We start from the raw sequence: 15,043 nt of genomic DNA on the forward strand, positions 1-15,043 counted from the left end.
GCAGGATTCTTACAGAATTCTAGCAGATCAAAATTATTCTTACTAGAACGCTGCCTTTATCTTGCCAGATCTTTGCAAGAATTCTCAGAGAATTCTAGCTCAAATGCAATAACCGGTTCTAGCAGAATCCGGTTAAAGCAACCGGTTTTGTTAGAACCCTGCTAGAATGCTGCTAGAACTATTCTGACAGGCCATCCTGCTAGAACTCTGTAAGAATTTTGCTAGAATAAGACGGCAACATTTTCTGCCAGAATCCTGCTAGAATTTTGTTGGAATTTTATTGTTGTATAAATTTAAGCAACAAATAATTTTATTTCGAGCAAAATTTATTTCTGTGTTCATCACAACCTAGATTACAACTCATTTTCTGGTTTAATTAGTCACATCACTTTTTAATATACCATGGAGGTAGCTGTTGATTATGTCCAAGAAACCCGGCCAAGATGCCGAAGAGAGAAACTGGACTCCAGATCCAAGGTCTGGATGTCGCCATAACTGCAGAGCCATGCCTGTAGAGAGCGGAAAAGTAGGTTAAGTTCCATCATGCCAAAAAAAATCTATTCGCAACTTATGCCGGAATTGTGGGAGTGATGGCTTACCTACGATGGTGTTTCGATTCCCGACGGGATCTCCAGATTGTCCTTGGAGCTAGGATAACCAAAATGTCCGCCAGCTCTATGGAATTTTAACCAGCTACTCCGAGATCGAACTTCTGGGATGGACATCCGGTGTTGCCACTTCTAAAGCAGCACAATAGAAGTTTGATTTTCACCTTCCAACAGCCTGGAAGCGGGGAGATTTCGTCTCGCGAAAAAACGTGATCGAAATTGAAAAAATGAGTGAAAACTAATCTTGTTAAAACATGATTTGAACCGGTAAAACGCCAACCAATCAGTGAGCAGTATTTTTCTGTTAGAAAGTTCTTGCAAAATTCTTACAGAATTCTGACAGTGCTGCTAGAATCAGTCTAGCAGGATTCTTACAGAACCAATTCTGTAAGAAAATCTCGTATCTGGGATTGGGCAGGAAAAGTTGTGATTTTTTTATTGCCAAATTTTTCGGCCAAATGATGTTTGTGGTTCAAAATCGTAGAGAATAGGAAAAAACAAGAAATTTTGTAGGGGCCACATTTTTATTGTACTTTTTAACAGTTTCTATAGAGCAGACCTTAAATTAGTCATTTTAAATTGAAAAAATGAACAAAAACAGAAAATCATGTCTACAGCAAAATCACCTCAATGGCGTATACATCATATCGCCGTAAAACGGCAGTTTAATTGGCTGTTCTATATGGCATTATACAGTAGGCAATAATGTTTCAAGCTACAAATGTTTCAAAGCATTTTAAAATACTATATAAAGTGACATAACATCGGGAATGCTTAGTTAGGGTGAATTTAGAGTTTAGATTTAATGCTTGTGGTTATTTGGGAACAACATTAGATCTCGAGATCTATAAATAGACGCACGACTCCGTGATGGCAAGGCTGATTGAGCCAGTTAGGGTACAGTATGTAAAAAAAGTATTTACACCCCTTGGGCACTATGCACATTTTGTGATGAAACATGTAAAACATTTAAAGTTTGACAGGAACCTAGTACTACGTTTTGTTTAGAAACTCATGACAAACATTTTGCTACAAAAAGCTCATGAAAAGATGATTTCTATAAAAAGTTATATAACAAATACTATTACGAAAATAAAAAAGGTGCAAAAAAAAGTATGTACACATTTCGAAAAATTAATAATAATTAATAATTAATAATGTTATTTTTTGACAAATCACCATAAATCCAGTCTCCCAACTCCAAATAGGCATCCTTGACTGATTAAAAAAAGAATTTGGATTGAATATAAAGTTTACTAACTACTTAGTATAAAAGTTTATATAACTCTGGAAATTCTATATAAAACTTATCTAAACTTAATTTTGCAAACTTTTTGTTCGGGAGTAAGGTCTCCCAGAGCTACATCCCTGGATGGTTTGGACTTTGGTCTTTTGCGCCGGCATCCGAACCGATCCACGATTCACAAGTCAACCTATGTGGAATCGGAAAGGGCATAAAATTTCCGATCTTTTGATACCCAAACATCTAGGTTTTCTTTAAAACCTACGTTTTTAAATACCTGGGCATTTAATAGTATTTGTTATATAACTTTTTTATAGAAATCATATTTTCATGAGCTTTTTGTAGCAAAATGTTTGGCATGAGTTTCTGAACAAAACTTAGTACTAGGTTCCTGTCAAACTTTAAATTTTTACATGTTTCATCACAAAATGTGCATAGTGCCCAAGTGGTGTAAATACTTTTTTTACATACTGTATACAGGGGTTGGACAAAATGATCGGGACAGGCAAGTTTTTGTCAAAATTCAAATGCTCATAACTTTTCGAAAAATTAACCGATTTTGATGATTCAAGAAGCAGGTGAAAGGGAAATTATTCCAGTTTTAGAAAATGGACCCGTTTAAGGGTACGGTCCGTGGCCACCGGAGATGTTCCGGATTTCCCGAGGTTATGTCAAAAAGCATGTTTTTCTGCGGCGTGCCATTTTGGTTGTGGTGAGCTTTTTATTTAATCAATATTTTTTCCTGAAAGTACAACTAATAACCAGTCGAATGCAACCGTAAAATCGGACCGGGAGGACACGTATTGGCCACAGCTATTATAGCAACTTCGATGAACCATTGCAATATGGGTGGCAAACTTCATGTTTTTCATGGGCAAGTCTCAAAACACATTCACGAGTCTGTAATTGGCCAGGGTAATCTGTAGCAGGTTCCGGGTGCCCCGGGAAAGTGGCCAATTCGGGAAGTTGCACTTACCATAGCAATATGGGTACCAAACTTCATGTTTTTCATGGGCAAGTCTCAAAACACAACTACGGATCTTTAATTGGCCTCACTAAGCTGTAGCAGGTTCCGGGTGCCCCGGGGAAAGTGGCCAATTCGGAAAGTTCCACTTACCATAGCAATATGGGTATCAAACTTCATGTTTTTTCATGGGCAAGTCTCAAAACACATTTACGAGTCGGTAATTGGCCAGTGGTAATCTGTAGCAGGTTCCGGGTGCCCCGGGGGAAGTGGCCAATTCGGAAAGTTCCACTTACCATAGCAATATGGGTATCAAACTTCAAAACAAAACTACGGATCTCTGATTGGCCTCACTAAGCTGTAGAAGGTTCCGGGTGCCCCGGGGAAAGTGGCCAATTCGGAAAGTTCCACTTACTATAGCAATATGGGTATCAAACTTCATGTTTTTTCATGGGCAAGTCTCAAAACACATTTACGAGTCTGTAATTGGCCAGTGGTAATCTGTAGCAGGTTCCGGTGCCCCGGGGAATTGGCCAATTCGGAAAGTTTTACTAACCATAGCAATATGGGTTATTTGGCCAAAGTAAGCTGTAGCAGGTTCCGGGTGGCTTTAGTCGGGTAGCATTTGCAGCCATTCCGACACCATAGCATTGGTGTCTACCCGTAGTTGCAAATTCCGACACCAGCTTTTCATAAATACCCGACACCATTGACATCAACTCTGATTCCATCCAGACTTCAACTTCGACAACAACTCCCATATCGTCGCCATCGTGCTAACTTGTCGTACGTGCATTTTGGGCCAAATTGAGTTAAGAACGCCATTTTGTGCAGCTCACAATGCCTCACCTTTTGACCTTCACAGATCCCCAAAATTCGATTTCAATCCTGAGATATTCAACAAAAACCGAAAAAACTCCGTGCATTTTTGTCACTTTACATATGAAAGTAGTTTCCATCTAGTCGTGCTATCTTGTCACTCCATGAAAATTGATGTAAGTGCGACAAAAGGCCAAAGGGATTTCAGGCCAGGAAAGTCAGGATGCGTTTGTCGCACGTACAAGCTAGACTACCGTAAATTTGTAATTATAAATCGGGACTCAGCAACCAACTTCAACCAAACTTCGGGACAATGCACAGAATGGTCAGCCAAACAAAACGTGTTTGTTACTGTTTACATTGCGTGCTCTCGTTTTTGTTTATTCAAGGTCAAACATTAAAACGCGTTTTCTCGGAACGTCAAAATGGCGGGTGCGACAAGATAGCACGACGACGTCGATATTAGGTTGTCAAAAATTAGCTGGCTCCTACTCAAACTCCGGCTTAAGCAGGTTTAGGGACGCATCTCCGATTCCGACTCCATCCTCTCAGCATTTAACGGCTTAGATTTCGACTCCGGGTTCCTAAAAAAAACTTTACTCCGATTTTGCAGCCCCGGATTTACGGAATTCCTATCCGTTTTTTTTACTCAGTGTTTCTACGTGATTGATGTTCAAATTGCCTGAAAGCATTCTTGTAATTGGTTGGATTTTTTTTAGCATTCTCTATTGTTCTCTTTTACGCCTGCTCTTTTGTCTCGTAGGATATGCTTCATGTTTCTATCTCTTTCTTCCATGTTTATGTTTTTGAAAATATGCGCAAGGAAATTGTTTCATATCAGTTTTGAGTGTCGATTAGTGTGGATCGTTATGGCGGTGGTTCTTTCTGAATTTCAACGTGGCCGAATTGTCGGAGCATGAGAGGCAGGAATGTCGATCCATGCCACGTGTAAGCTATTGGGGTTTCGAAAACCACAGTTTGCCGAATCATGGAGGAGTACTCCAGAGGCAAGACCACGGCGGATAAGAGCACCGGACGGAAGCCGAAACTGGACAGTCGCCAGAAGCGGAGCCTGAAACGGATCGTTAGAAAGGACCGCCGGATCACCGCAGTTAAAGCAACGGCTTCCTTAAACGACTCTCTTGAAGAACCGGTTTCTACGCGCACAGTTCGCCGAGAGCTGCATAAAATGGGGATGCATGGGCGTGCAGCGATCAAATAGCCGCTAATCAGGCCGGCCAATGCAGCGAAGCGGAATCGGTGGTGCAAGGCTCACAAGGATTGGAGAATCGCCCAATGGAAGAAGGTCGTTTATTCTGACGAATCGACGTTTACGTTGTTCCCGACAACAGGACGTGTTTATGTTTGGCGGAAGGAAGCGTACGATTTGGACTGCCTTAAGCCAACCGTAAAGCATGGAGGAGGTTCCGTTATGGTTTGGGGTGCAATTTCATGGTACGGTGTCGGTCCGATAACTGCCGTCAAGGGCACCATGAAGGCGGATCACTACCGGGAAGTGCTGGAGAACCAGGTTTAATTTTAGTGAAGCATGACAAAAACTGAATCATTCATATTTTTTGCTATTTGAATTCAGGTTCTTCCGATGATGGAGACACATTTTCCAGACGGAGATGGAATCTTTCAAGACGACAACGCTCCCATCCACACGGCTAAAATAATCCGATCCTGGTTCGAAGAGCATAAAGGAAACTTCAGCCATCTGGAGTGGCCTGCGCAATCACCGGATCTCAACATAATCGAGCCATTGTGGTCCACTCTCGAGGCAAGAATTCGAAGTCGATTTCCACCTCCTTCCTCGCTTAAGGAGCTAGAGAAGGCTTTGATAGATGAGTGGTACAAGATCCCGGTTGAAACCGTTCGTAAACTTTACGATTCAATTCCACGGCGCGTTGAGGCAGTGCTTGTTGCTGATGGAGGACCAACACGATATTAAGAATCCAAAACAAAGTTAATCGAGTTTTCACTTGCATGTCCGAAAAAATAATCCTTCATTAAACTTGGCCTTGACCCCCTCTCCTCGTGGACAATTTCTATCCAAAACAAATCTTTTTGGCCACGTGGTTTATGGATGGTCCCTACCCATATTGCAATGGTAAGTAGAACTTTCCAAATTGGCCACTTTCCCAGGAGCATCCGGAACCTGCTTTACTATGGCCATTTACAGACCCTTTGATTCTAATATTGCTATGGTAAGAGGAACTTTCCGAATTGGCCACTTCCCCCGGGGCACCCGGAACCTGCTACAGATTACCACTGGCCAATTACAGACTCGTAAATGTGTTTTGAGACTTGCCCATGAAAAAACATGAAGTTTGATACCCATATTGCTATGGTAAGTGGAACTTTCCGAATTGGCCACTTTCCCCGGGCACCCGGAACCTGCTACAACTTAGTGAGGCCAATTAAAGATCCGTAGTTTTGTTTTGAGACTTGCCCATGATAAAACATGAAGTTTGATACCCATATTGCTATGGTAAGTGGAACTTTCCGAATTGGCCACTTCCCCCGGGGCACCCGGAACCTGCTACAGATTACCACTGGCCAATTACAGACTCGTAAATGTGTTTTGAGACTTGCCCATGAAAAAACATGAAGTTTGATACCCATATTGCTATGGTAAGTGGAACTTTCCGAATTGGCCACTTCCCCCGGGGCACCCGGAACCTGCTACAGATTACCACTGGCCAATTACAGACTCGTCAATGTGTTTTGAGACTTGCCCATGAAAAACATGAAGTTTGATACCCATATTGCTATGGTAAGTGCAACTTCCCGAATTGGCCACTTTCCCAGGGCACCCGGAACCTGCTACAGATTACCCTGGCCAATTACAGACTCGTGAATGTGTTTTGAGACTTGCCCATGAAAAAACATGAAGTTTGCCACCCATATTGCAATGGTTCATCGAAGTTGCTATAATAACTGTGGCCAATACGTGTCCTCCCGGTCCGATTTTACGGAAATGGCCATATCTCTGCGGATTTTCAACAGAATTCAATGCTTCCGGTTGCATTCGACTGGTTATTAGTTGTACTTTCAGGAAAAATATTGATTAAATAAAAGCTCACCACAACTAAAATGGCACGCCGCAGAAAAACTTGCTTTTTGACATGACCTCGGGAAATCCGGAACATCTCCGGTGGCCACGGACCGTACCCTTAAACGGGTCCATTTTCTAAAACTGGAATAATTTCCCTTTCACCTTCTTCTTGAATCATCAAAATCAGCTAATTTTTCGAAAAGTTATGAGCATTTGAATTTTGACAAAAACTTGCCTGTTCCGATCATTTTGTCCAACCCCTGTATGTTAAGATAGAGGACAAAAAATAAAAAAAAGGCATTAGGTGCCATGCTCGTTCGAATCTGTCAAACGTTGGCCAGTCTATATCTAGACATTTCGACTTGATGAACTGTCAAAAAATCCAAGCTGTAAGTTCCAGCTAGCTTTTCGGTAAAAGTAAGCAAAATTGTGCTGAAACACTATTATTTTCAGTAAAAAAAAAAATCCTGTCATTTAGATTTGGGCTGTCAGTTTTGGATAGCAAATCAGCAATCAAGGTTAGCTGTTTCACCAATCCCAAGTTGGTAAATTTACCTGTAATTTTAGCTAATTCAATGAAAAACATCACTGTTTCACAAATTTGAAGCCAGATAATTTTAATTGTTAAATTTTAGATGGAACTCCTTTCCGTGAGTATTTTATCAAATTCCTCTGAAACTATGGGAAAATTTAGATCAATTTAACAAGGTCATTAATTTCGCGCTAAAATGATGTCTCACAGCGACATCACTTGACTCTTCCTCTCATTTCAATTTGGTATTGCTATCCGCTCGGCCTTCCAGTCAACTCAATCCAAATTCTGAAACGGAATTCGTATACGATTCGGTTTAGTGTTCGTACCGATTGTTCCGTTTGTACCGGAATTCAAATACGAATCGAGAAGCCTTGTTTTTAGCTGAAATTTTTGGCATCTTCCCTCGGACGATGACGATCAAACATCCAAATTGTCAAAAATGATAAACATTATTTGCAAATTCAAAAAAGGATTTCACTTTCCATAGCAATCATCGTGTAAAAAAGTAAACGTAACCTTCAGAAATAGTCCCAGGTACAGTACACTTTTGGTACGTTCGTTTGAAGAGCCGGTGAGGCACTGAGTGCCGCACTCGGCGGTGCCAGTTTTGGTTCAATCGAACGTCATTTGTCAGTGTGCGTGGAACTCGCATGAAACTGAAAAATATCGAGTGCGGCACTAGAGTTTCAGTTCCAAGATGGCGGCGAAACTCGTGCGGAACTAGCGCGAGTTTCTTCAAAGAAACACTTTGGCAGCCCTGAGTGCGGTACTCAGTGCGGAACTAGCCCTCAATCAATTGTACCATAATATAACCCTAGTAACCATCCAGCACTAACTAATGTCATTAATAAGCAGGATATTGGCATCTCAACTGGGTCTCGTGGCGCAGGGGTAGCGGCTTCGGCTGCCGATCCCGATGATGCTATGAGACGCGGGTTCGATTCCCGCCTTATCCACTGAGCTTCTATCGGATGGTGAAGTAAAACGTCGGTCCCGGTTTCTCCTGTCTCGTCAGAGGCGCTGGAGCAGAAATCCCACGTTAGAGGAAGGCCATGCCCCGGGGGGCGTAGTGCCAATAGTTTAGTTTTTTTTTTTTTGGCATCTCAACTGGTGATTATTCACCCAAAAGCATTTGTTAATGCAAAATAGCACTGATTCAACTGCACAGTCAATAGCTGTTATAATGCTGATTTAGAACACTTTCAAAATTATTCATCAAATTGGCAACACGATTCTGATTACGAGTGAAGAGGTGCCCAGAAAAATGACCTCCTGCTCCACAAGCTAAAAACGAATTTTGGGTTATTTTAAGCATCTGTGAAAATTTTGAGCGAAATTGGTTAAGATTAACCCATTGATACCCAAGCCTAAAGTTGGCGAAAATAAAAATTTCATACAAAACAAACTTAATCTACCTATGTGGTTGATGCCTTCCTCACTTTTTACCAACAATGGGTAATATGGGCGGTTTAGACACATATTTCAGCTATTTTTTCGACCCACTAAAAATAAGTACACAGATATAACTTAAGTGATCATAACTCGAGACAGGGTTGCCATATCTTCAATGTTGTGGACTTGTTGGACTTGTTGTTGTAAAGGTCTCTCGATTACCTTACCAACGACGGGTCGGATGATGGATCCGGACATCGTTTACATACATTTAAGTGAGATCCGGCTTCAAAAAAAGTACATAAATATCACTTAAGTGGTCATAACTCGAGACAGGGTTGCCAGATCTTCAATGTTGTGGACTCGTTGGAAAGGTCTCTCGATTACCTAACCAACGATGGGTCGGATGATGGATCCGGACATCGTTTACATGCATATAAATGAGATCCGGATATATGTGAAAACAAATTTTTATACATAACTTTTGAACTAGTTATCGAAACTTCAAACAATTCAATAGCGATGTATGGGGCCATAAACCAAGTCGAATGCGACCGGTTTGATCAAAATCGGTTCAGCCAGTGCTGAGAAAACTCAGTGAGAATTTTGGTCACATATATACATACACACACACATACACACACACATACACACACAGACATTTGTTCAGTTTTCGATTCTGAGTCGATTTGTATACATGAAGGTGGGTTTTTGAGCTTTTAATAAAAGTTCATTTTTAGAGCAGCCTTACCTCAGTGAGGATGGCAAAAATGGCTTTTATATCGCTAATAACTATATAGGATCGAGTTTTTCAGGTTTGGTATGTCCCGAGGTATGTCCTACAAAGTTGTAGAGCATTAAATTTTCAATAAGAATCTCACTTTTGGGAATATTTGGATGGAAGTAACGCACCCTGCAGACCAAACCGTAAGAAAATTGGAGTTTCCATACATTTTTCGATTTTTCCCATACAAACTTCACCTTCGAGTATCAAAGGGTAAATGTTGACCTTGATGTTGACCAATTTTGCTCGTATTTGGCTAGCAGTCCTAAAATAGCTCAAGGAACACTAATCAGCTTTTGGAGCTAGGTTTTGAGAAAAAGTCTTATATTCTGGGCACCCTAGTGAAGAGTGAATAAGAAAGAGAACAAAAGAAAACAAACTTCTCGCTCACTTGTCGTCTTGTCCGAAATTTGCAGATATGTTTCAGCAATATAACCCGTTCGAACCCTACTCCATTCAGGGTCTTCCTTGACCTTGACTTTGAATAGTGCCTGCTTTGGGTAGATCTTAAGATCAATTTCAAGTGTTTTCCTCGTCAATACAGTGAGGCAAATTCATGAACACATCACTTGGAAAGCTTGAGCCACCCGAATTAAAATAACGTTTCAAAAAATACCAAAAAGTCAATCGCCCAGACACTTGAATTTGATAGTGGTTTGAATTGAAATTGAAACACAAATCAAATAAATCTAAGATATGGCTTTATTCAATCGTTTAAGTGTTTGGGCACTTGAATAAAAAGTGTGGCTATTTTCAGTGTAGTACTACAGACGAGACGATGGACGTGCACGGAAAAAAGTGAGTTCGTCAAAAAAGTTAATTCGAGGCAACGTGACCACCTCTAATTTCTGTTTTGGACACGTTTCAAGAATTGAATTGAATTGAATTGAAACACCCTGTGCTTGTTGTACTTCGACCGTGGCACCGTCAAAATCAAAGGCGGAACAAGGCGTTGGACGGGTTGTTGGGTAAACTACACAGCAAAAAATCCGATGGTAAAATCGCATGCAAAAGCATGCACATCACCTTCGTCAAAATAAACGCTTAATATTACACGCTGCATGTACAATTTTTGCAAACACAAAAAAGTTGCAGCCGACAGGATTCAAACCCAGCACCAACAGTAAGGGCTGGCGCCTTAGCCCTCTCGGCCATCAGACCGATAGAAAGATGATAGGATAAACGCATATATGAGCTTGACATTTCGGTCAAGTAGGTTTCCCATATTGATGGGATACATATTTCAGAGTGTAAAATCACATGAAATTGCATAGAATAATGCAATATTTATTTTACACCCAGGCCTTTTACATGCAGCTGGATTACTACTTTTTTAGCTGTGTAGCGGTTTTACTCCAGGAACCTAACGGGCGCAGCGCAATGCCACCGTTGCTAGAAATTCGGCCACGGCTCGTTGAACTGCAACCTCCCGCCCGCCACGTGGAGTGCGGTGAAACACACGCCGTTCCTTAGAGACGTGGGCATTGCCACGAAAGGCTAACTTAAGGAACAACGTACAGCAAACCAAGTCGCCCGTTAAGTGCGCAAACTGTGGCGGTAACCATACCGGTCATTACCACGGATGCGTCGCACGCAAAGCCTGCCTCGAGGAGCAGGCAAAAAAAAAGAAAGCATCCATACTCACCCTCCTCAGCGAATTACGAGTGTAGCCGTTCCTGCAGCTTTACAGCGTACAGTTCCTGAGGATTTTTCAAATATTATACCAAAAATTTCGTGATTCGTGATTCCCACCGCCCCCTGTCACGCACTTTCCTATACCATTAACATGGTATCGAACCGTCCTAGACGCAAAAGAAAGGTTATTAGTTTGGCTATTTGGGAAAAATAGTAAGAAGTTTCAAAAATCTAGCCTAACATATGAAAAGGGCGTATGAAACTTTAAAATGCCGTTTTGACGGTGTCTGGACCAAAGAGCTCATGTCTGGAAATATTTTTATCGGATTCCCGGACATTTTTACATAATATATTAAAAATGGGAGGAGTTCATTAACAGGATTCCGAGATATGATTTTTGAAAATAAAATCCATGTTTTTCGACGCGCCGCGCGCAAAAACTGGAGAATGACGAAATTGGCAAAAAAACTTTTTCACTAAAACTGCGATAACTTTCAAATTTCAGCGATGACCTATAGATGTTTGGGTACCAAAAGTTGCGTCTTATAATTACAAAAAATGGGGAATTGCTGTATATATATTAAAAACGAAAACAGCATGGAAAAAACAAAAGTGCTCGGATCGGGCTCAAATTTTTCTGGGGTTCCCTGGCCGAAATAATTTGACCCGTATTTTTGTTTGGCCATTAGGGTGACCTACGCCGTCTTAGGGTGGTCTGAAAAATGGCCATTTTCGTCGATTTTCGCAAAACCACTTTTTCAAAAAAACATAACTCCTCGCCATTTCAACCGATTTCAATTGTCTTATACGCAAATGAAAGGTGATAAGTTGGCCTTTCAAAGAAAAATAATAAGAAGTTTTAAAAATCTAGCCTATCATATGAAAGGTCGAATGAAACTTTAAAATGCCGTTTTGACGGTGTCTGGACCAAAGAGCCTATGTCTGGAAATATTTTTATCGGAATCCCCGGACATTTTTACATAACATACTACAAAATGGGAGGAGTTCATTAACAGGATCGAGATATGATTTTTGAAAATAAAATCCGTGTTTTCGACGCGCCGCGAGCAAAAACACAAAATCGGCAAAAATCAACTTTTTCCACTAAAACTGCGATAACTTAAAAATTTCAGCGATGACCTATACATGTCTGGGTACCAAAATTTTCGTAATTGAAAGACGCAACTTTTGGTACCCAGACATGTATAGGTCATCGCTGTAATTTTTAAGTTATCGCAGTTTTAGTGGAAAAAGTTGATTTTTTGCCGATTTTGTCATTTTCCCATTTTTGCGCGCGGCGCGTCGAAAAACATGGATTTTATTTTCAAAAAATCATATCTCGGAATCCTGTTAATGAACTCCTCCCATTTGTTAGTATGTTATGTAAAAATGTCCGGGGATTCCGATAAAAATATTTCCAGACATAGGCTCTTTGGTCCAGACACCGTCAAAACGGCATTTTAAAGTTTCATTCGACCTTTTCATATGTTAGGCTAGATTTTTGAAACTTCTTATTATTTTTCTTTGAAAGGCCAACTTATCATCTTTCATTTGCGTATAAGACAATTGAAATAGGTTGAAATGGCGAGGAGTTATGATTTTTTGAAAAAAAATGGTTTTTGCGAAAATCGACGAAAATGGCCATTTTTCAGACCACCCTAACACGGCCAAACAACCACGCGTAAACAATATTGACAGCGGCTCTGGTGGGGACTTCAGGAAACTGCATGCGTGTCAGATACTTGGTTGTCACAAGTCTCAAACCCCCTCCCTCCCTCCCCCTATTCATGGACGTAATGTTTGAAGGAACCCCTGCGGACAACTCAACGATCCCTCCTGGATGGGAGCGATCGTTTGACCACGATGCCGGTACCGATAATGTGGTGCAGCAAGAAATCACCGGAGAAGATCTCTTTACCCTGCCGGAGTTTTTTTTTTCTTTCGCGGGGCAGATGATGACGCGGTTTTGGACCTGCCGTAACAAGACGGAACTCATGAACTCATTGTAACTTGATAATTTACCAGCCCTCTGTCACGACGGCCATGTTTATGAAACCTAAATGTTCGACGCGAACATGAAGACAACAAAGAAGATGAAGAACGCATTTGCTGTCAAAATTTGAAAATAAACAAACCGCGTGGTAAACAAAGGTATAATTTCATAATGTTGAAATGATTTCCAAGAAAATCCGACACGGGACGGATTTCCAAACACAAGTTCCCGAAGGACCCTACCCGCCAGAGACTATGGATAAATGCCCCGCGAAGTAGCGATGAAGATGGTTTTGCAAGTTTAAAGTTCAGATTTATTCGGACCACTTCGCGATGAACTTCTTGTGAGTCCACAAAGGTCGGATTCTACACAAGCACGCGATTCCTTCGATTCCCTGTGCGAGTCGACAGCGGGAGTGGGCCAGTCCTCGGAGAAGGTTACCGAAGGATGCTTGGAAAGACCAGCTCCGCCACATCACCGGAATCACGGATGTTTCTGCACTTGGTCGGTTACTCCTGCCGGAGATTGCAGCGAGTTGTTCGGAAGGATCAACAGCGGGACTTGGCCAGTCCCCGGTCCAGTACTAGCCAGCAACAGTTTTCATCTTTTTCGTAACAGATTTGCACACACAAAAGTGATGTTTCTTGAAGATTTGGTGTAAACAAACAAACAACACCAATACTGCTATACTCACAGAGCCCACGCAGTAGTATTAGTGAAGAGTCCACGATAAACAACGTGGGCTCTTCACTAATACTACTACGTGGGCTCTTCGAGGTTTTGGTGACTGTCAAACGTTCTAGCCATTTACAGTGGTGCCAGAGGGTTGTAATTTACAAATCTAGATTAAATTTTCAAAACAACCTATCCCTCATGGGTTTCCTATGCAGATAGGGCCTTTTGAAAATTTAATCGAGAAATGAAAACCAAATTGATTTTTTTATTCCGGTGAGGCAAACTATGGCTATGCGTTTTTCTCAGCTTGATCTTTTAACATATAGAACTTGTAAGCGAACAAAAACAGTAATTGGTTAGAATTCACAATTTAAATTAACTAACTTTTTTTTACTCCCCAGATTGTAGTTTCAACAGGATGGACAATATCTACTGTGTTGATACTATATTTGTTATTTGGTTTATTCAATACTACTCTAACACAAGTAGCAGCAGCAGCGTATAGTTCACTTAGCCACACAGCTTGGGCTATAGCATGTGCTTGGGTCATCATTGCTTGTTCAACGGGGCATGGAGGTTGGGTCAACAAACTTCTATCAGCTCCTTTATTGTATCCCTTTTCTCGAGTGACGTATTGTGCTTATTTGGTACATCCAATAGTAAACCGGATATATGCGATGGAATCAGATGCCCCGATTCATATGTCTCCAAACAGTTTGGTACGTTACTATACATTTCAACAAATGTAAAGAAACTTGATTAATTCCGTTTATTTATTTTAGACGACGTTATACTTGGGACAAGTTGCATCATCGTATGTGCTGGCTTTTCTAATTTCACTTTCTTTCGAGGCTCCTGTTGTCACTATGCTTAGAATCATGTCATCTAACAAGAAAAGAGACGCATAATCTTCACGACACTTGATACACTTAACCGTGGTAGTTGGTCATTTTTTCGTTTAATTTTTTTTTTTAGTTTGTACCCCGTTGGTTGGTCAAAGTCAAACTGAAAAGTGACGAATTGTCACTTTTTACACGTGTGTGTGTGTGTGTGTGTGTGTGTGTGTGTGTGTGTGTGTGTGTGTGTGTGTGTGTGTGTGAACTCCGTGTAAAAGGGGTATCAAACTTAAAAGTGACCCCGTTCCATTGACAACAGTTGGGACCATCGGGATTTGAGAGTAAAACGCATAAAGGCTGGTCAACAGTGGTGCTTTTATTTGTTGGAGAGTCAAAAGTAGGGCTGAATCCTAACCAAAAAGCACGATACTCATAACTTTTGTTAAATCAATCGTTGGTCAATCAACCGTTTTATTCAAGTTTATAACCCTGCATTCG

General features: G+C 41.0%; 1 protein-coding gene across 7 annotated transcripts in view; it reads left to right on the plus strand.

The window, feature by feature from the left end:
* LOC119770455 (nose resistant to fluoxetine protein 6) overlaps positions 1–14,725 on the plus strand; it is a 241,576-nt gene extending 226,851 nt beyond the window's left edge. For all 7 annotated transcript variants that reach the window (XM_038265403.1, XM_038265406.1, XM_038265405.1 and 4 more), the window contains 2 exons: positions 14,111–14,428; positions 14,492–14,725. In XM_038265403.1, the coding sequence (XP_038121331.1) occupies positions 14,111–14,428; positions 14,492–14,617 (444 nt within the window). In that variant the 3' untranslated portion in view covers positions 14,618–14,725. The remainder of the gene's footprint in view (positions 1–14,110; positions 14,429–14,491) is intronic.
* Positions 14,726–15,043: the final 318 nt, after the last annotated feature.

The sequence above is a fragment of the Culex quinquefasciatus genome, chromosome 3, assembly GCF_015732765.1.
Source record: "Culex quinquefasciatus strain JHB chromosome 3, VPISU_Cqui_1.0_pri_paternal, whole genome shotgun sequence".
Classification (NCBI taxonomy): Eukaryota; Metazoa; Arthropoda; class Insecta; order Diptera; family Culicidae; genus Culex; species Culex quinquefasciatus.